The following is a 21,999-nucleotide window of genomic DNA, read 5'->3' on the forward strand; positions in this document are numbered from 1 at the left end:
GTTTTAAGTATCTCTGCTTAAAGCCCTCTGTTACTTTTTTCCTTATGGGCAAGGACCTGCCTTCTTTGAATAAAGAAAGTGAAATTCCACTATTCACAGGAATACAGTGGAAGCTAACGTGGGGTTTAAATAGACCAGGGTTTAGGAGGCATGAGAAGAGCAGTTGAGACCTGGAATAGCTCTCACAGAATACTCTAAATAGGATTGGATTTGCAAATAAAAGCCAGTTTGCTGAGTGGCTCTTGTGCTAAGGGCTTTATTCGTGTTATTTCTCACAATATCACTGTAAAGGGGAAGCTGAGGCTGAGGTCATACAGCTGGAAGAAGGGGGCACTGGAGCCAGGCAGACACCCTCAGAAGCTCACACTCCTACCACGATGCTCTGTTTCAGTCATGACACTTCTTGTCTTGACCTTGGCATGATTCACATCAACTAGGGTGGTAAGGCTTCTAAACAGTGCTGATGCCTGATCAGTGAGCTTCAGAGATCTGCTTGCTGGTGAAGGCTGTCTGAAGTTACAGACATGGTAGGAATGCTGGAGCTGAAGGCTGGCTGCCTAGTCAAAAAGGAAGGTCTTTGACAGAAGTGAAACTGTATAGCCTCAGCCTTTGAAACGTGCTCTTGCTTCTGAATCATAGGAACTGAACTCACAAGACACTAATGTACAGAATGCCAGCTTACTACTCTGTAATGATAAGCTACACCCTTCCAGTGAGTGCCCAGAGTGTTCACCGTTCAGAGAACTCTCTCCTAAGAATTACAGTCCACAGAAACCTTTGTAGTCACTCTAACTTCATTTGTTGAACTCAAATGAGAATAAAGGAAAAGAAGGCACTGATGTTTGGAATTCCATGAGGGCAGCTAGATCTACAAAACCACAGAGGTGGTCCAGGACCAGTTAGTTCACAAACAAGCATTTCAAGAGAGTGCTGCAATGCAGGACGACCAGGTGGTACAGTACAGTCCCATAGTTAGTATTTTCACACATGATCCTCAGGTATCTTGAGCATTTCTGAAAGATGTTTAACAAAAATTTCCTGTTTTATGAAAATGCTTTCTATTAAGTTCGGTAAATGAGAAATCTTATACTAAGAAATATACTATAAACTATTTTCAGTGTGATGCATATACTGTCAGCAATCTGGGGCCACTACTACTAAAATGAAGATTTGGAGAGAAGATCATATAACAAGTGAAGGCCTTTGACTAAGAGTTTCCCGGGAACCTAGAAGACAAAGATAAGATGTCTACAAAAAAATTTCTAGATTAAAAAAAATTTCCCCCTAGATACTGAGAAATATATACTTGTCAGTTACCAAAGTTATGGCCTAATCTAATATTTAAGTCACATTTTTCAAAAAGCTGCTCAAAATCCCATGCTTGAGTGATATTTGTACATAATTCAAAGCACTGTACTGTGGTATTCCTCATTGGTACTTAGAATAGAAATGATGGATGTCTTGATAAACTAAGTACCTTCCTATTTGAAATGTGCAGAGACATAATTTACTAAGTTGGTTCCACTTAACAAGTAGGAACTGAATTTTATTCTTCAAAGAGAATTACAGAGCATGAGAACAATGTGAATGTTCTTAAAAAGGAAACTGATGCCCTTTCATTCTACCTGAATTAAAAACAATGACGAACTTCATCTGAGTTCATAGGACCCATAATAAATGACTATTAAACCAGACTTACAAGATCAATGCTAGGAACACCCCAAGACCAAATACGATTAATTAGTTCTATAGTTTGGTTTTAAATCTTTAAAATCTTAACACACTTTTTAATTTATTTTAGCAGGCAAAATAATTTACTTATAAAAGCAACCTCACTTACAGAACTGTAATAAAATTTTTTCAACACTGAAAAATAAATAGCACTTTTTGCAATTCTGATTTTACAGGGAAATTACACTTTCTGGCATACAATGTTCTATCAAAATGGAAGGCTAAATCACTTTGCTTTGCTTTTCACACAGAAATAAGCACTTATACTTATCAGTCTTGGGAAATCAACTTAGGGACAAGAAAGGTTTGCTGTAAAATACAATCATTGGAAAAAGGGGATCTGGTGCCATCTACTGACTGGCAATGGCAACATGACCTTGGGTATTAAGTCAGGAAACACTAATTTCAGCTACATGCAACCCAAAAGAAACACCTGTGCAAGTCCTGAAAGATACGTGCAAAAATTAAAACGACTGCTGTGCTAAAAAAGTGAGGACTGAATGGGTTTTTTTTCTTTAAATGACATCCTACTTTTTAAAGGAAACCAAGAAGGCAGTTTAAAAATGATTACTGAACATGAGGAATACTGAAGAGAGGAAGACATTGGCAAATTATGTAAACAAAAAGTTTCATGATCAAGAGTACCTTAGGTAGGCTCTCTTACTTATGGAGAGGCAGGTGGAAGGCAGTTACATCCTTGGGTATTTATGATATCAGAATCAAGGACTCAAGTTTTTCCCTACTATTTACATAAAAAGCTGGTTTATTTGAAAAAATTATCAACCAAGACTGCCAATGAAGTGGCATTTAGGAACTATAAGGATATTTGACTCCCATACTCACCATCTGGAGGAATAAAAACCCTGGGGGATTTTATTGATTAGCAAAGAAAAGTTACTTTTTGTTTAATTGAATTTACTCAAATAGACCTCCTTAATACCAACAATGTTGAAAGCATTCTGTAAAAGCTGGGCCAGATCCTGGAAACACTCACAGACTGTCAAGTTTATCTATTTACTTTTTTTCGGTAGTAGCTTGAGAATGTTACCTTCCTGTAAGGCCAGGATGCCCTGAGTACTAATAGTACACTTAAACATGTTTGTGGTTCTCCTTTCTTTCATAACATGTCTCACAATCCTTAATATGTTTCTTAGCTGTCCACCAGGAGGGCAGGGGCCTTGTCTATTCTGTTTGTAACCATATAATCAGCACTAAATTATGACCAGCACATGTATGAGTTCAAAAAATGTCCATTGGCTGAATGAATGAATAAATGAATGAATGAATCTCATATAGTCCAACCGACCTAAGCAGAAGAGGGGAAAAGAGGAAAAACCCATCACAAAAGTGAAGATGACAGTGATGGATAGGAAGAAAGATGAGCATCAGATCCATCACTTGGGGGTAAGCTTGATGCCAAAAAAATTTGCCATCATTCAACAACTGGTGATATCTGTTTGGAGATTCAAAATACCTGAAAAATTTTAAATGGAAAGTTATTCAATACTATTAAGGTATTCTCTGGAAGACTCATTTGAAAATCAGTTAATGAAAACCCTGTTACTCCATCAAGCTGTAACAGGAGCCTAGTGCTGTGATGCTTCAAGGTGCAGTAGACTCTGCTGAATACATCAGGTGAATGTCTAGAGCCCCGTAGAGGGAATGCAGCACACTGAGGACTTTTTCTTGAATGGTTTCAACTTGCTCAGAAGGACAGTAATCATCCAGACTTGACCTGGAACCGAGAAAAGAAAGAGAAAGGAAAGAAAAGAAAAATATACATAAGTAGAATGAGATCATACTGGGCAGTGAGGAAAAGCCTGTGTGTGTTGAATTCAATGTAAAGTAAAAATGAAGCTGTATTCAATTCTGGAATAATAATAGTTGAAAGCTACTAAACCTTTACTATATGTCAGGTGCATTACATGTTTTATGTTCTTTAACCTTCTCAGCAACTCTATGAAATAGATATCTTTACCATCCCTTTAAAGGAGTCAAACAGAGAAGGATTAACCTGCATGGGTCACATACTGTATGTGCTGGTGATGGGATTCAACACCATAAAGCACATTTCCAAAGCCCCAGTGCTTAATACGAGGCCCTTGTTTCCATGTGAGGGAGACGTTGCTTGGGAACACTGGTGCTAATTATGTTAGTGACTGGGCATCATGTTTCACGTTCTTTTATTATGTCTACAAACAGGAAAGAAATTATGAGGGTAGAGGCTTTCCAAATGATAAAAGGGTTCTGCCTCTATAAATAATCTGCTCACCACACAAGTGTACAAGATCATCCAAAATGAAATGTGCGGATGTGCTGGTGTTGGGATTAGTCTCCTAGGTGGTACTAAGGAGGAAAGAGCAAAGAGGTATGGGGCAGGAATTTGTATTTTGAGTCTTTCTAGAATCACTGACTACAATTTGGGTGGCACCAGCCAGTAACAATGCTGTTGACAATTTTAGTTGAGTTAGTATCTAAAATGATTTCATAGTGCCTCCTGGTTCTAGACTAGGGTGAGGAAAGCCATTGGAAATTCCACTAGATTGGAAAATGGCATGGGAATGTTTATAGAAGGAAATGAAATTAGTTATCTAGCCTACTCCTTATTCAAGTATTTTAGACCTAAAGAAATAATCTGTAAGACTTCTGATGAGCTCATTTCATTCTATGGTGATTAGGCTATATCTGAGGCTTGACGTAAACATGTAACACATGATAAATGCCACAGAGCAATTTTAAATTAAATAATGTCTAACATATACATATGGATAAAGACCTTGAAGAAAGCATGATATGTAAAAGCTTAACTTATTAGCCTTAACAAACAGGGACACTTTGATGCTTTCACACAGATTTCTGGCTTCTTGAAAACAGTATTAGAGTAGCTCCTGATGGGAGCAACCCCCAGGAAGGAGTTTTGGAAATCTGCAGGTACATTTTTGTCACAATAACAATTAGGAGAGAGGGTCTGCATATTGTGAGTGTTTGCAATATGTAGGATACTCCTGCAATATGAATATGAATTTTCCTGTGTCCTGCAGTTTCCAAAGTCCATGGAGCATTTAAATAAGTGAAAAATTTGGTTTTAATTTTTTGAGCCTATTTTTAATAGTTTTCTACAAATAGTCTTCTGTATTTTTGAAATGGATTAAACTAAATTTTCCAGGAATGCAGATACTCTGTGAACTGAGGGAAGATTAGACTTTAAGTTCAGAACTTTATCAAGAGCTTGCTATGACTAGAATAACCATGTTCCTATAGTAGTGCTATTCACGGTATGTGGGCAACACAACTGGCTGGATCTGTCTGCATTTTTAACTGTTACATTTAGTGACTCTTTGTAAAGATTCCAGTTTGGCATGGCATTTTAATATGTATTATTTTATCATCAATTACTCTCCTTTCTCCTTTGTGCTATTATTTTTTTGGTGTGTGTATATATTTAATGTATATTTAAATTATATGTGTAGGTAGGTTATTGTTATAAACTAAAATGTTTATGTGCCCCCAAAATTCCTGTGTTGAAATCTAATTCCAATGTGATGATATTTGGAGGTGGGGGGGTCTTTGGAAGTGATCAAGTCAGAGGGTGGAGTCCTCATGAATGAGATTAATACCTTTATTAAAGAGACTCCAGGGAGCATCTTCACCCCTTCCTTCTATGTGAGGTTACAGAGAGAAGATGGCTGTCTATGAATCAGGAAGCAGGTCCTCACCAGACAGTGATTCTGCTGGTACTCTCATCTTGGACTTCCTAGTCTACAGGACTGTGAGAAATATCCGTTGTTTATAAGCTATTTGGTCTAAGGTATTTTTGTTATTGCAGCCGGAACGGACTAAGACAATTACATCATCCACACATTGTACATGCTATCTAAATATATTTAAGTTATATGTGTATGTGAAAGAAAGAAAGTGTAAGTCGCTCAGTTGTGTCCGACTCTTTGCAACCCCATAGACTGCATGGTACATGGAATTCTCTAGGCCACAATACTGGAGTAGCCTTTCCCTTCTCCAGGGGATCTTCCCAATCTAGGGATTATACCCAGGTCTCTGGCATTGCAGGTGGATTCTTTACCAGCTGAGCCCCAAGGGAAGCCCAAGAATACTGGAGTGGGTAGCCTATCCCTTCTCCAGCAGATCTTCCTGACCCACGAATCAAACTCCTGCATTGAAGGCAGATTCTTTACCAACTGATGTATGTGTATTTAGATTAGATTATTTATGAATTCATTACGAATGGTAAAGAGAGTCACAAAAAAGTTGTCATAAAATAAGTAACTATAACTTGCCTGAACATTTAAAGTATTATTTTAGAAACAGTTCCATGAAGAATGAGGCCAAAGATTAATACAGAAATTTTTATTAAACTGCTATAACTATTCAGCACATTTATACATTCAAATGTAAAACATGGCAGCAGCTATTTATCTGCAGCACACAGATATTGGAATTTCTTATGTTCAACTGAATAACATCACCAACTTCAAAGACAAGATAACAGGAATTGTATGCTGTTTGCCAGCCACCACCAATAGGAAAAAGAAAATATAACACCTGAATTTTGAGCTGAGTAGGTAAAAAGTTGGTAAGAACTATTGTATTAGTAATCATTAGATTCATCTATGGAGACTTAAATTTCCTACTGCCACTGTAACAAATCACTACAAACTTAGTGACTTAAAGTAAAACAAATTCATCATCTTATAATTCTGTTGGAGGTCAGATGTCCTAAAACAAAGGTGCTGGCAGGGCTGTATTTCTTCTCTAGGCTCTAGGGAAAGAATCTGCTTCCCTGCCTCTCCAGCTTCCAGAGGCTTCCTGCACTCTTCAGTTCAAACCCCATCTTCAAAGTCCACAGTCTAGCATCCTCCATTCTCTCATTCTGACCTTCCTGTCTTCCTCCTATTCAGACCTTTGTGATTACACTAGGCTCACCCAGATAATCCAGGATAATTGTTTCATTTTCAAGATCCTTAAGTTAATCATATCTGTAAAGTCCCTTTTGCCATATAAGGCATCATATTCATAAGTGCTGGAGATTAGGACGTGGACATATTTGGTGGGCCATTATTCAAGCTACTGCACTTACCTTGCAATTGTCACTAGAGTAGGTTTTGGGAAATTTTTTAGAACAGTATGCAAAGACTGAATAAGATGTTCAATTTCTTGTTCTGTGCTGATATGGTGAGGGAGTTCTGAATAATCACAGGTTAGACCAGCCTGGTGAACCTGAAAATAAGACAATTAAAAATTACATGGTAATGTTGTTGTCTTTAGAAGACTCGTTAACCATTAATGGCCTTGATGACTAAATTTTTAATATTTTTGTGGATTAGGATTGCTTTTTCCTTAACAATTTCCATGCCACAGAAGCTATCTGTTCTCTGATGTTTTGGAAGAACTGGCCTGTACACCTGTTTGGGCCTGATGCCTTTTCTAGGAACAATTTTAAAATTTATTTTATAATTGTAGATTCACTCTGTTTCTGTCTTTACTTGAGTCTATTTTGACAATTTACATTTTCTATCAAGTTATTCATTTTACTTAGATTTTAAAAAGTCTATACATAGTATTCTCACATTTCCTTTCTTTCAAGAAATTATTTTACTTTTTAAATACATCCAACAAGTACTACATTTAAAGCTTCAAGAGGATACAAGATGAAAGTCTTTCTCCTACCTTACTGAACCTATTGTTTCGAGTTTCTATGCTTTATGTATAACCATATATACTGATATACATGTGTTTTAAATGTAAATGACTGGTGTTTCAGTCTTAGCACTAAATTAAATATGCCTGAAAGCAAGAAATGGCCCACAGGCTGACATTTTGCAGCCCCTGCTTTAAACTTTTAAAAAGTGGAATTCAAATGTATTATAGTTTTGTCTAGGGTACATAAGTGCAAAGCATAGGAAAAACCCACTAATTTACTATATTACTGGAGGCTCTGGATACACATCAAAGATTTAACTGGCAATGATTGGTCAATACACTAAAAAGAGAGACTTTGCATGTTCTTTTCTACTAAAATGATCAAAATACTTAGTGTTCTAATCCTGCAGCTATGGGTATATCGCATCTGGCTACATAATCTGCTACCAGGCCTATGCCATCCTTTTTCTCAACAAACAGTGTACAAAACTCTTGCCCCCTCACCAGAAAATTCAGATGCAAAGTAATGACTAAAGTAGACCTGCATGAAGATACTTTCAATAATATCATATGAGCTCAAAGCACTTTTAAACCCTGAGTCTTCTATCATTTTTAAAGTTTGCCATTAAAAAATAAGGGCGAGCTTTGAGTTAGCTCTGATTTAACCAAATAGTCTTTTGCTGGTATTTTCTATTCCTACAAAACTAGCATTAAATCAATACATAAACTTCAGTTCAAATAAGGTGGTTTGATTATATACCACAACTAAATAAAACACTAAAGTAAAACCACAATTTATTAAATAAACACTACAAGTAAAAGAAGCAGAACTGGTGGTCTCAGCTCTGGCACAAAATTTGAGAAAAGGGGACCTGAATTTCAAATGGGAAAATTTATACTCAGATATTGCAAAATGATATAAAAATAAAGAAATTATCATTAAGGGCATCTTCTTTTAAAATAGTATTCAGATTTGCTGTGCAAACAAAGTTATACAGCTAATATAGTTAAGATGTGCTGGCCACAATGCCTTCTTTTGTCTGTTTGGTTTTTTAACCAGAAAAGTTTTCAGAGAGGAAAGAAAGAAATGTGAAAGGAGCATAAAAATGAACAAATAAAGAATGAGCAAATTTAGAAACTGTATACTTTCTTTTCTCTGGCAAAGGGATATCTGATCATAGACAAAATTAAAAAGTCCATAGCATCACTTCTCAGCCTTTTGGCTAAGATCAAGTGTAAAAAGTCAACAGCACTTTTACTTCGTATATAAAATTAGCAAAAGCATGTTTTTCCTGGAAAGCTTTTCCAGTATTCTGACTTCTAAAAAGTATATATTTTTTCCACAAAAAAAATGTCCATTCATACTTTCCAGGAATACAAATAAAAGTGAATCACTTTAACAGAGGGCACATTTTTCTAGCCACAAAAGTACCTTTCTTAAAGGGTCAATTTTATACTTCAATATAAACATTTACCATTTCATAGTCCGGTGCTTCCATCCGTTTTTTCAAACTCTGTACCAGTGGAACTAGTAATTCCATTCTGGAAAAAAGAATCCCTCAATTAAACATTACACCACCTCAAAACTAAAATGACAGTAGCAAATGATACATTACCCTTAAAATTTACCATTAACAGTAAGTTTTATATGATGTTTTGGAAATGAAAGATAAGAGTTGTTCAAATATCATCTTAAAATATTAAGAAATAAATGTTCCCTGCTGTTTTCTTACTTAAAAGATTACAGACTGTAATAAAGATTGAAAATTAACACTCAAGAAACTTGAGATTTTCCTCTTTAAGAACGAAAACTCTACCATGACTTAATTATTTTGGTCAGCAGTAAGTGTTTAGCGTACCATGATGAAGATAGTTTCCCAAAAACTGAGAAAAAAATGCAGGACATATTTATTCACATATACAATTATAACTGGTAAAGTTCTATACCATTTGATATAATAACAATGGTGCTTTTAAGTTATTTAATATAGGTGGAACTCTTTGGAAGCCTTGATTAATTAATGTTTCGAGTATTTTAACGCCTCCTCTACCAATACCCACTCATCTGTTGGGAGGGAAAAAGTAAACAAAAATGGAGGTATGGAGGCCTGTCTACCCACTGATCCTGTTACTTCTTCCTTCTTATTAACGACACTTTCTGGGGTTCTGGACCCTAGTCACCCACCTCTTCTACTTCCTTAGGAACAGTGAAGACTTGTTCATGCTGAGGGTATGACCCTTTTGGGGGCATGCTAAGTTTGGGGAGACTTTTCTTGCTATCTTACTTTTCCTTTGTTTTTTCTTCAGGTCTGTAACAGAACTGCCTGCAGGTGGTGAAGAGCTAAGCGTGCTCAGCAGATGGGTGGGTTTCAGTGGAAGGTGGCTCCATCTGTGGGCTAGATTCAGGATTCTAAAGTTGTCTATTTTGTTTGATTTAAGCTTAAGTTTGGCTTGAGACTTCACAAAATCACAAAATAGTAGGTACACAAAGTATTTCTGGGGAGAATCATGTTCTGAGACTTGTTTCTATCTCTCCCTCTTCCAACATAATTTCAAAGAAGGGGAATCATTTTTAGATCTAGTTCCCTCTACTAAAGAGAAAAAACTAACTTATGTTAAACTGCCTAATTAGTAGTTACTGATAGGATTAATATTATGATGGTTTATTCTTCTATACCACTGCTTTCCTTAATGACAATAAAGTTCTATGATATTTATATTTCAGGGATGTTTCTGAACACTTTATTTTAAAGTGAAAACTGCACTGAATATTTTGAATAGGTAATACACATAGCTAAAGATACGAATTTTTAAAAAGCAATTTATCTAGCAAATTTAGCAATATATCTAGGACTAAAATACAGTAGAGTTGAAGAAAAAAAATATTTGAGAGTCTTACCCAGGGTTTGAAGCCCATTTCTGTACAGTTTCTTCATCATCGCCATCACACAAATCAGCAAAAGCAGCTTCTAAATCTTCTAATTGATGAATTCGATTATCAACACAATCTACCAAATCTTCCTTTAAGCACATTGAAAAGCTGAGATTATATAGTTACTTTCAAAAAATAAGTGAAATCCCATTACAATGAAAATTTCAATTCAATCAGTTAACACATGATTTTCAAGTACTAACCATGGGTTTCCCCAAGAAACACATATCAAGATTTGGGGCCGTTGTTTGAGAGTACTCTAATATCATCTAAGATATTATTAGCTATGTGATAGATTGTTGTTGTTTAGTCACCAAGTTGCATCCAGCTCTTTTGTCACGCCCTGGACTGTAGCCAGCCAGGTTCCTCTGTCCATGGGATTTCCCAGGCAAGAATACCGGAGTGGGTTGCCGTTCCCTTCTCCAGGGGATCTTGTGGACCCAGGGATCAAACCTGTGTCTCCTGCATTGGCAGGCAGATTCTTTACCACTAAAGGGAAGCCCTTTAGACAAGCCCAAAAGAAACGAAGGATACCTCTGTCAGGTTGCTTCCAGGCTTTTTAAATTGGTACAGCTCTTGTAAGATTTTGTACTCCTCCTGGAAACCAAAACAAAGAATCCATATAGAAGAAAAAAGATTAATTTTTCAATGATATACTTTAAGTAAAAAATGACATTGATACAAGAATATCTTAGATAATCATTTAAAGGTAAGTCTGGGAAATCAGGGAATAATGTAATTCATTATTTCATTGTAAATTCATCTGGGCATGATAACAATGTATAAATATTAATTATGGAAGACTTAATGGCCAATAGGTAATGAATGAAAATGTTTCTAATACTGTTCTACTCTATAAATGGATACATCCTAACATCTAAACAGATTTTAGCTATGTATAGGAAATACAATCATTTCTCAGCCTTTTGGCTAAGATCAAGTGTACAGGAAATATATGTATCTTTGTAACAACAAAACAAAACTCTCCACATTCACTTTGTGGTCCATTCCCTAGCCACAGGAGAGAAGGCTAGAGTACAAACAGATACAATGGGAGGATTTCGCAGGAGAATGTCTGTCCTCATTTAGCACATCCAGGCAGCCCCATTAGAGGCAGGTCTACCTGGCCCCATTTAGGAGCATTGTCAGGAAGGGTCTATAGGCAAGATCTAAAATTCCTTAAGCACAGTGCTGTGCACGATCCTCATATAACAATTCTGTGACTGGGTATGATTATTATTTTGATTTTATACTTGAAGAAACCATGGATCCGAAAGGTTAAGTAACTTTTCCAAGGTCATGCAGCTAATAAGCAGTACAAGTAACAAACAGAACTTAGATCTTTCTGACTACCAAACATGTTCTTTAAAAAAAATAGCTATTATAAGTATAATACATGCTCTTCAAAAAGTTCAGAAGCACCAAAGGGTGTAAAGGACACAAAATTCCCACTTTCCCAGGTTTCCTTATAGCCCTGGAAAAGAAGTAACTGCCATTAAGTCACTTATGTAACCTTTTAGAAATTCCCATTACAAATATTTGGTGCATATACTTGTAGGATAAATTCATAAAGTCAGGTTTTTTAGCTTCCAGGTAAGCCCATTCTCATGTTTTCTAAACATCTCTAAAGTCATTTTATAATTCTGAACGCTGGAAGTTATAGTTACTGGTACATTCACAATAGCAGGAAAGAAACAGAGGGCAATTTTTCTCTCTTATTTGCAAGTTGGGAGGGCACTCAAGGTCCCCCTACTCTTGCTCCAGGTTACACTACAGTTGCCCTCTGAACAACATGGGTTTGAAACACACAGGACCATTTATACATGGATATTTTTCAGTATAGAGGAAAAGATTTTTGAGCTTCACAACGATTTGAAAAAAAATCTGCAGATCAACTGTACAGCCTAGAAATATTGCAAAAATTAAGAAAAAGGTATGTCATGAATGAATAAAATGTATGTAGATACTAACCTATCCTTACATAGGCATAAGATGAATGATATTTAATATAAAATTACTAATATGTTAGTTTTCCTATCACTTTATAACTTGGCTTTCAAAGAATTACATTTTAAGGAATACATGCCTCTCTAACTGGAGAAACTGCATATCGACTTATCACAGGTAAGTGGTATTGAAAACTATATAACAACATTTCTAATACTGTATTATGAATATGACCATAATATGCTGTAAAATTTTTATAATGATTCATTCATTAGTGTACAGACTAGGCTACCATGAAGTAATTGTATTGATTATATTAGGCTACCTAAAACAATCACATTGCTGCTTCCTTGTTATCAATGCATGAATCACTGTAACTGTAAATAAATGACTTCATCACATCTTTTCATCTTTGACATCTGGTGTTAGTAATATATGTAGCAGTGTTTCATATCATATAAGACACTGATATAGGTTCATCTTTAAACACGACATAGATGTATAGTACTGATAAATACAGTACAGTACTATAAATGTATTTTCCTTATGATTTTCTCAACCTTTTCTCTACCTTAAGAATACAGTATATGATACATATAATATACAAAATATGTGTTAATTTACTGTTTACATTATCAATAAGGCTCTGATCATTAGCAAGCTATCAGTTATATTTGGGGGAAGTCAAAAGTTGTATCTGGATTTTGACTGCACATTTTTAAAACACCACATTTACCTGAGTGAACATTTCTTTGAAGGGATTCTTGACTGAAAAAAAATCTAAGTCAATATCTAAAACAAATGCATCCCTTTTCTCTAAAATTTCCAGAATCTCTCCGGTGCTAACTGCAGTCTGGCATTCGTGGCTTTCAGAAGAACATGAACATGATGGTTGTAGCCAAGTGTGGTCCCTTGTCTGTGTCAGTGTGTCCTTTCCCAGTCCTTCTGAACAAGAGTCACCATTAGCAGAGGCAGTGTTCTCTGAGTCCTCCAGGGCTAGCTTTGGCTTCTTAGCAGAAGACACTGCATCATTCTCTCCTTGACTGTGACAGAGTTTATAAGGTTTTACCATAATTACATCCAATTGTAAAGGTTTTGGGTTCTCCAGCAGGTCTTCAGTTACATAAAGACCATCACTTAGGAAGTAATGATCTGTACTTGTAACCCTGGATTAAAGGAAAAAAATTACTTTCAAGACAAATGGACAAATTAGCTGGCAACATATAGACTTTCAGAAATACAAAAAAGGACATACTTGACAAAAACTGACAGCTGTCTCTAATATTTGTAATTTCTGGAAACAGGGTTCTCAAATTTCTAGCTAGGCACACAACTGCCCAAAGACCATATTTTGTAGCCTATTGTGCAGCTAGGTGGCTCAGATGGTAAAGAATCTGCCTGCAATGTGGGAGACCCGGGTTTGATCCCTGGGTCAGGGTTTGATCCCCTGGATTAGGAAACGCCAACCCACTCCAGTATTCTTGCTTGGAAAACTCCACGACAGTATAGTCCATGGGGTCGCAAAGAGTTGGGCACAACTGAGGCGACTGAGCACGCACTCACACCATCGTTCAGCTAGGTGTGGCCAGCTGACTCAGTTCTGCTTGAAAGTCGTGAGTGGAAGAGAAGCGTGGAGAGCATTGCCACGTGAACACGGTGGCAGCAAACCCCACCTGGACTCTGAGTTCAGAGGCCACACTCTACAGAAGGTGGAGCAAAAAGACAGAAATTATTTGGGGTTTAACTGAAGGGCTGCCGTAGTGGCCCTGGACTGCACATGGTAAACTCTAACTGGAGAAAAGAAATGAAAGATCCTGTTTAGCCAGTGCTTTAGATCTCTGTCATACCAGCTGGAACTGCATCCAAAAAAATCACTTGAGAGAAAAATTATACCTGGGAATAATATCTTTTGGTAGAAACTCCCTCTGACATATTTCAAAGCTTTATTAAATTTCAAATAACTGTAATATTTTAATATGTAAAGCAACTTAAAAAAATCTTGTGCAGCATTTTACAAGTTACAGATTGTTGATTTTAGACATAACAGCATGTTCTTAGCTTTTCAACTGTACTATGCCTTCGTAAGTACTTTGAACAATGACACCAAATGGTTCTTCTGGGGTAGGACCTATCCAATTTAGAATGATGGTATTCATATTTATTTCTCATCCACCCCTCTTCAGCATATACTGCCTTATATTTAAAAAGATATAACGTCCTAAAAAAAAATAACGACATAATAAAACCAATATTCAAGCTTATTAATAACTGTACCGCCCTAAGATTCCCAGGTGGCACTAGCAGGAAAAGCACACGCCTGCCAATGCAGGAGCCATAAGACACATGGGTTCGATCCCTGAGTTGGAAGGATCCCCTAGAGAAGGGCATGGCAACCCACTTCAGTATTCTTATCTGGAGAATCCCTTGGACAGAGGAGCCTGGTGGGCTACAGTCCATAGGGCTGCAAAGAGTTGGACACGACCAAGGTGATTTAGCACACATGCACCACCCTAAGAAAGACCAATGCTGTATCCACCAACCTAAATGGGTATTTTTCTTTAATAAGGAATATCTTACTTTGCTCATCACACACATACATCTCAGGCTGCATACCTGTATGTGTGTCTCTTCCATACATTTTTACTTGCAGGATTAACTAAAATCATGATAATCAACATCATCCTAATATTATTGTTACACATTGAATTTCAAATGTCTGTTTCAGATTGCTGAGATTTGACTTTGCAGAAACCTGTTACAGGTTAAATAAGGCCTACTCACTGAAGTACTCAATAAAAACCCTAACACTATTTCATATAAGCCAGTATTATGTATAACTTTTATTATCAATATCACTAAGAATAAATCAGATAAATAAATCAAATAAAAAGTATCATTTTCATTGAGAAAGCCTGCATTTCATTTTCAATGTATTACCATTTCCTCCTACTATCCTCTAGGTTCTAGAAGTTATGATTCCACTGCTTAAAACATTCACTCCACAACAAGAGAATTTAGAAAGCCAAGAACATTCTGGTATTTCTAAAGATATTACAGTATCACAAGAAACACAAAACACTGGTTAAACAGCTTACACAACAGAAATAGTTGTGCATAAAACTCAAGTCAAAGGATGCTGTTATTTATTTATTTTATTTATTTATTTATTTATTTTTTTAGGATGCTGTTATTTAATTTAGATTAAATAATTATCGAAAGCTAATCATATTGATAAAATTAAAACGCTGAATCGACTTTTAAGCCATTGAATGTAAGAAATCAAAATGAGATTAATTTTGCTTTTTCAATGCTAATTGTTAAATTCAGCCAACAACATGTACATTGGAAGGAACTAATAAAATGTATTATTAAATACATTTCTATAAGGTACACCAATGATTTAATGGAGTTAGTTATCAACAGAGTCAGGGTTCCAGAGGATGAAGATCATTTTATTCAAAAATCAACTTGACCAGCAACAAAATATGAACGGTGTGTGAAAAAGAGACTGGAAAACTTGTTCCTGGTGTTTCGAGAACTCTTTTTGGAAAAGTTGTGGGCTAATCTGACCCCAATTGTTTGTAGAGATGCTTATAAGTTATTACAGGGATTCCAAAACGAGATAGAAGTATCCACTCCCTTTCATACACGTGAATATGAGGAAATTACCTGATTGTTGTGGTAGAAGTGTCTTTGCCTACTAAAAAGTGATGCCTGCCCTCTCTGATTTGCTGAGCCCATGTGGGATGAAGCCATACTACATGAGAAAAATGGCCAGCATAAACTGCAGGCATAATCCAATTCTCAATACTTAATTCTCTGGAAAAGAAACAGAGAGGAAGCATAAAAACTATTAGTGAGTGGGTTTTTCCAAATGTAATTTCATTCATAAGAATATTTTAAGATAGCAGGTTTCAAAGCATGGTCCAAGGGCCCTTGCAGGGTTTCCCGGACCTTTTCAGTGTGACCACTAGACCAAACTATTTTCCTAATAACACCAAGGCATTACTTCTCTTTTTCACTGTATTGACATATATGCTGACAGTACAAAACAATGGTGGTTGATGTTCTAAGATTAATCAAGGCAAAGGCACCAAACTCTACTAGCTGTCACTGTACTCATCAATACCAAGCACCAGTGCCCCACATTCCCATCCAGTTTTGCATGAGCATGTCTTTCATGATTTTATTAAATCTTGATCCTGAGCATACATTTTAAAGTAATCTGTGTGCCAAAACAGGAAGAACACTGAAAGCACTTCTGCAATATACTTTGAAGTACCATGGTTGTCTCAAGGGAAAGCACTTGTAAGTGAATTGCAAGCTGAACACCATTTTTCTTGCAAGGAAGACTGATTGATAAACCACAGTTGATCAGGCTTGAATGTGAATTGCTGGATTCTACACTTCAACTAAGCTTTAAGGAATGAACATTTGTGAAGTTCTGGTACAGTATTAAAGAATATTCACAATTAGCTGGGCTTCCCTGGTGGCTCAGATTGTAAAGAATCTGCCTGCAATTCGGGAGACCTGGGTTCGATCCCTGGGTTGGGAAGATCCCCTGGAGGAGGGCATGGCAGCCCACTCCAGTATTCTTGCCTTGAGAATCCCCATGGACAGAGAGCTTGGCAGGCTACAGTCCACGGGGTTGCAAAGAGTCGGACACGCCTGAGCAACTAAACACACACAACAGCTGGAAAGGCTATCAAAATACTTGTGAATTTTCTTCATACACTTCCACCAAAACAATATATGGTAACAGACTGAATGCAGAATCTTGAGTATTTAGCTGTTTTCTATAAAGGCAAGTATTAAAAAGATCTGCAAACTATGGCTGATTAATGTTGAAGTGTGACAGAACACAACAAAATTCTATAAAGCAATTATCCTTCAATTAAAAAATAAATAAATTTTAAAAATTATTAAAAAAAAAAGATTTGCAAAAATTTAGTTACCCTGATCGCCTTTGCTTTAGAAAATATGTTTGTCTTTCATAAAAATATTTATGCTAACATATAAAGGTCTATTATTTTGAAATGAATTAACATTAAAAAAATATTTTTATTTATTTATTTATTATTTATTTAGTTGCAGCATGTAGGATCTAGCTCCCTGACTAAGGATCAAACTTGGCCTCCTGCATTGGGAGTTCAGAGTCTTAGCCACTGGATCACAGGGAAGTCCCATGGAATGAATATTTTAGATGTCTCAGTTTGAATTTCAATATGGTAAATATCACTAAATATACCCCACATAAAAAAAAACTCAAGAATTTTTAAGGGTATATAGAAATCCTGACATTAAAGGTTTTAAAACTACTATTCTATGACTAACTGTATGGTCATCATAACTGCTTCATAATTTTTTTCAATTTATAAAATATAAAACCTCTAAATATAGAAGAGAGTAAGGACAATGGTAGGGCTACCACATTTCTTTAGAGATGAATGTTCTGAGCCAGTTTTAGAGTCAACTAAAAGAAATGTAGTAGGTTAAAATTAATTCACACAGCATCTATATTTTAGTTTTATATTATAACAAGAGAATAACTGCTATGTAATTTTTTATTTTGTAGGAGTAGGCTACACTGTAATAAACACATCAGTAAAAAGACAATGACAGGATTTCAGGGAACTTTATCATTGAAGAGTGCTTAGTAAGTCACCATTTAGTGACTATGGTTTTATATAACCGAAAGTCAATAGGATTTGTGACCTGAAAATAAAATAAATTGGGAGGTTGGAGGGATTCAATACTGGAAGAAAGGATACACAAATTTAAGATGCGTTGCATATATGATTATTGAACTATGAGTTCAAGACACATTTTCCTAGGCCTCCGTATCAGACTTTTAAAGGGGAGAAGAGAGAATTAGCCCAGATAATTTCTAAAGTCTTCTACTTTTAAAATTCTATATTCTAAAGCAAAGATTGGCAAACAGTGGTTGGGGCACCTGTTTTTCCAAATAAAGTTTTATTGGAACACAGCCACTGACACTTGTTTACACAGTGTTTACAGTTAGCTGCAACAGACACCATATGGTCAGCAAGCCTAAAATATTTACTATCTGGGGAGCAAGGAAAGGGTGAAATGTATAGAGACAGTAGCATGGAAACTTAGATTACCATACATAAAATAGAGAGCCAATAGAAATTTGCTGTATGACTCACGGAACTCAAACAGTAGCTCTGTGATAATCTAGAAGGGTGGGATGGGGAGGGAGATGGGACAGAGGTTTAAGAGGGAGGGGACATATGCATACCTATGGCAGATTCATGCTGATGTTTGGCAGAAACCAACAAAATTCTGTAAAGCAATTATCCTTCAATTAAAAAAAAATTAAAAAATATTTACTATCTGGATTGTTGAGAAAGTTTGTCCATACTTGTTCTAAATAAAATAAAAAAGGTAAACAAAACAAAAGCAAAACTCACAAGCTTAGCAAAAACTATTTCTCTTAACTGCTTATCATTCTATTGCAAAGTGTATTTCAGACACATAAAAAGGTCATTAACAAAATCACGTATTACCCGAAAAGTGTTTCCTTATCAAATACAGTGTCAGCTGGCATATCCACAGGAATAAGGAGGTCTGGATGTGAATCGAAATGCACAAAACTTATATTACTTGCAGGAAGATGCTTTGAGCCAATGGCCCGATATATAAAGGGCAGAACCTGTAAAACATAATGTACACATTCAGAATTGGCACTGAAATCATGAGTATATACTCAACTGCAGGCTGAAAAACAAGGCTAAACATAACTTCAAAAAATTTGAAGCACATCAAGTTGTGAATAAAAAAAGCAAGAGAGTTCCAGAAAAATAACTTCTGCTTTATTGACTACGCCAAAGCCTTTGACTGTGTGGATCACAATAAACTGTGGAAAATTCTTCAAGAGATGGGAATACCAGACCACCTTACCTGCCTCCTGAGAAATCTGTAGGCAGGTCAAGAAGCTAATCCCAAAGAAAGGCAATGCCAAAGAATGCTCAAACTACTGCACAATTGCACTCATCTCACACACTAGTAAAGTAATGCTCAAAATTCTCCAAGCCAGGCTTCAGCAATACATGAACTGTGAACTACCAGATGTTCAAGCTGGTTTTAGAAAAGGCAGAGGAACCACAGATCAAATTGCCAACATCCACTGGATCATCGAAAAAGCAAGAGAGTTCCAGAAAAACATCTATTTCTGCTTTATTGACTATGCCAAAGCCTTTGACTGTGTGGATCACAATCAACTGTGGAAAATTCTTCAAGAGATGGGACTACCAGACCACCTGACCTGCCTCTTGAGAAACCTATATGCAGGTCAGGAAACAACAGTTAGAACTGGACATGGAACAACAGACTGGTTCCAAATAGGAAAAGGAGTACGTCAAGGCTGTATATTGTCACCCTGCTTATTTAACTTCAATGCAGAGTACATCATGAGAAACGGTGGGCTGGAAGAAGTACAAGCTGGAATCAAGATTGCCAGGAGAAATATCAATAACCTCAGATATGTAGACGACATCACCCTTATGGCAGAAAGTGAAGAGGAACTAAAAAGCCTCTTGATAAAAGTGAAAGAGGAGAGTGAAAAAGTTGGCTTAGAGCTCAACATTCAGAAAACCAAGACCATGGCATCTGGTCCCACCATTTCATGGGAAATAGATGGGGAAACAGTGTCAGACTTTATTTTTCTGGGCTCCAAAATCACTGCAGATGGTGACTACAGCCATGAAATTAAAAGACGCTTACTCCTTGGAAGGAAAGTTATGACCAACCTAGACAGCATTTTAAAAAGCAGAGACATTACTTTGCCAACAAAGGTCCATCTAGTCAAGGCTATGGTTTTTCCAGTGGTCATGTATGGATGTGAGAGTTGGACTGTGAAGAAAGCTGAGTGCCGAAGAATTGATGCTTTTGAACTGTGGTGTTGGAGAAGACTCTTGAGAGTCCCTTGGACTGCAAGGAGATCCAACCAGTCCATCCTAAAGGAGATGAGTCCTGGGTATTCACTGGAAGGACTGATGCTGAAGCTGAAACTCCAATACTTTGGCCACCTCATGTGAAGAGTTGACTCACTGGAAAAGGCCCCGATGCTGGGAGGGATTGGGGGCAAGAGGAGAAAGGGACGACAGAGGATGAGATGGCTGGATGGCATCACCGATTCGATGGACATGAGTTTGGGTAAGCTCCGGGAGTTGGTGATGGACAGGGAAGACTGGTGCACTTCAGTCCATGGGGTTGCAAAGAGTCGAACAAGACTGAGTGACTGAACTGAACTGAAGTTGTGAAGAAGTAGGAAAATATGAAATGTCATTGCAGATGATTTAGACAATCAGCTCAAGCTTTATTTTTTTCCTCAAAACTTCCAATGGGCATCTCTTGTTGGCATGTTGCCCCCATCATAAACTCAAGAACAATGTGAGGAAACAGACAAGCTCTGGTACTCAAGGAAAGAAAAGAAGAAACAATTGCTTGTTAATACACACTCTGGTATAAAAGATGTGTTCAAGCTACCTTGGGTCTCTGCGTCTTTCTCACACCTTTCGGATGCTGGTTGCTGGGCTAGGTCCTCTGTATGGCTCTTTGTTCCGTTACAGTCTCTAGAGTTCTAAGTTAAGATTGAATCTGAAAGCACCACCTACCCCATGCTTGCTCTCAGACCCATGCACACTATCTCTAGGTCCTGAGAAACCAAATTTCCTTCCTATTATCTTTATTCATCCGCACATCTGGAATCGGCCTCTTCCTCTTTAACATCCACAGAATTCCTAAGGATTATTAAAGCTATCAAAAACAGAGAGTCTTCGATCACGGCACTCTCGCAGGCTTTCAGAAATCTAGATGTGGGCACCATTTTAGCTATTCTAAAGTAGCACTACTACAAAAACAGAAAAATATCTTTATAGCGTCGTGTTAAAAGATTCATGCACACCCTGCTGCTGCTGCTGTGCTGCTAAGTCTTGTCAGTCGTCTCCGACTGACCATAGACGGACCCATAGACTGCAGCCCACACTACTCACACAATAATACTAACGGCTCTGAGAGCTACTCTGTACCCATTTCACAGATGACAGTGCATATTCTCAACAGAAGCCTCCCACCGACACCACAGAATTGTGAAGGGGAGGCCGGGAGACAGCAGGAAGCCTTAGTTTTGAGCAGGTTAAGGACTCGAGTTACTGCAGTTCCGACTGCCCGCGTTCGAATCCCGAAGCCACTCGTTGGCCGTGGGATTTTGGGCAAACCGCGAAGGTTCAGTGAGTTGCCGGACTCGTAGTAAGCGCCGCATTAACGTCGAAGCCTATTCTTCCAAGGTCGCTGTCCTGGTGTTTTCCCCACAGCAATGCAACTCGCTCGGATCTCCAGGCTCCGCCGCCGCCTCAGTCCTCGCGCGACCCTGCCCCAGCACCCGTCAGCCGCCCGCTCACCTCCTGATGATCCTCCACCACCCACACCGGGAGCTCTGAATAGCGCCGGAGCCGGGCGCGCTGTCCCCCGGATTCACTCATGGTTTCGCGCGCGTGAGTCCCCAAAATTCGGAGCCGAGGTTCCCTCAAGAGCCTGAGCTGCGGCCCGCCTCCTCTCCCGGGAGTAATCGCGCGCTCACCCGGTTGTGGTTTCGGATTGGAGGAGGTAAGGGGCAGGAGGCGGGCGCCAGAGACTCCAGAAAACCGATTGGCTTAGATGTCCATCGTTCTTATTGAAGCACCAATCACCGCGCACAAGGCGCTGCCGAG

At 37.6% G+C, this 21,999-nt stretch overlaps 1 protein-coding gene and 1 pseudogene across 2 annotated transcripts; one reads left to right on the forward strand and one right to left on the reverse strand.

Annotated features, from left to right (window-relative positions):
* Nucleotides 1–240: 240 nt before the first annotated feature.
* C20H5orf22 (chromosome 20 C5orf22 homolog) lies at nt 241–21,853 on the reverse strand. Of its 2 annotated transcripts, none has more exons than XM_070774801.1 (9): nt 21,691–21,853; nt 18,796–18,941; nt 15,935–16,084; nt 13,002–13,431; nt 10,853–10,915; nt 10,286–10,407; nt 8,862–8,928; nt 6,824–6,963; nt 241–3,466 (listed from the first exon to the last, which is right to left on the reverse strand). In XM_070774801.1, exons 1-9 carry the CDS (start codon nt 21,769–21,771, stop codon nt 3,334–3,336), a joined length of 1,332 nt encoding a protein of 443 aa, XP_070630902.1. In that variant the 5' UTR covers nt 21,772–21,853; the 3' UTR covers nt 241–3,333. The 2 variants fall into 2 exon arrangements, with proteins under 2 accessions (XP_070630902.1, XP_070630903.1); XM_070774802.1 differs by lacking the exon at nt 21,691–21,853 and adding an exon at nt 18,528–18,587 and having other exon boundaries at nt 18,796–18,902.
* On the forward strand, nt 8,590–8,725 carry LOC139178080 (U2 spliceosomal RNA; annotated as a pseudogene).
* Nucleotides 21,854–21,999: the final 146 nt, after the last annotated feature.

Source organism: Bos indicus, chromosome 20 (genome assembly GCF_029378745.1).
Source record: "Bos indicus isolate NIAB-ARS_2022 breed Sahiwal x Tharparkar chromosome 20, NIAB-ARS_B.indTharparkar_mat_pri_1.0, whole genome shotgun sequence".
NCBI classification, from domain to species: Eukaryota; Metazoa; Chordata; class Mammalia; order Artiodactyla; family Bovidae; genus Bos; species Bos indicus.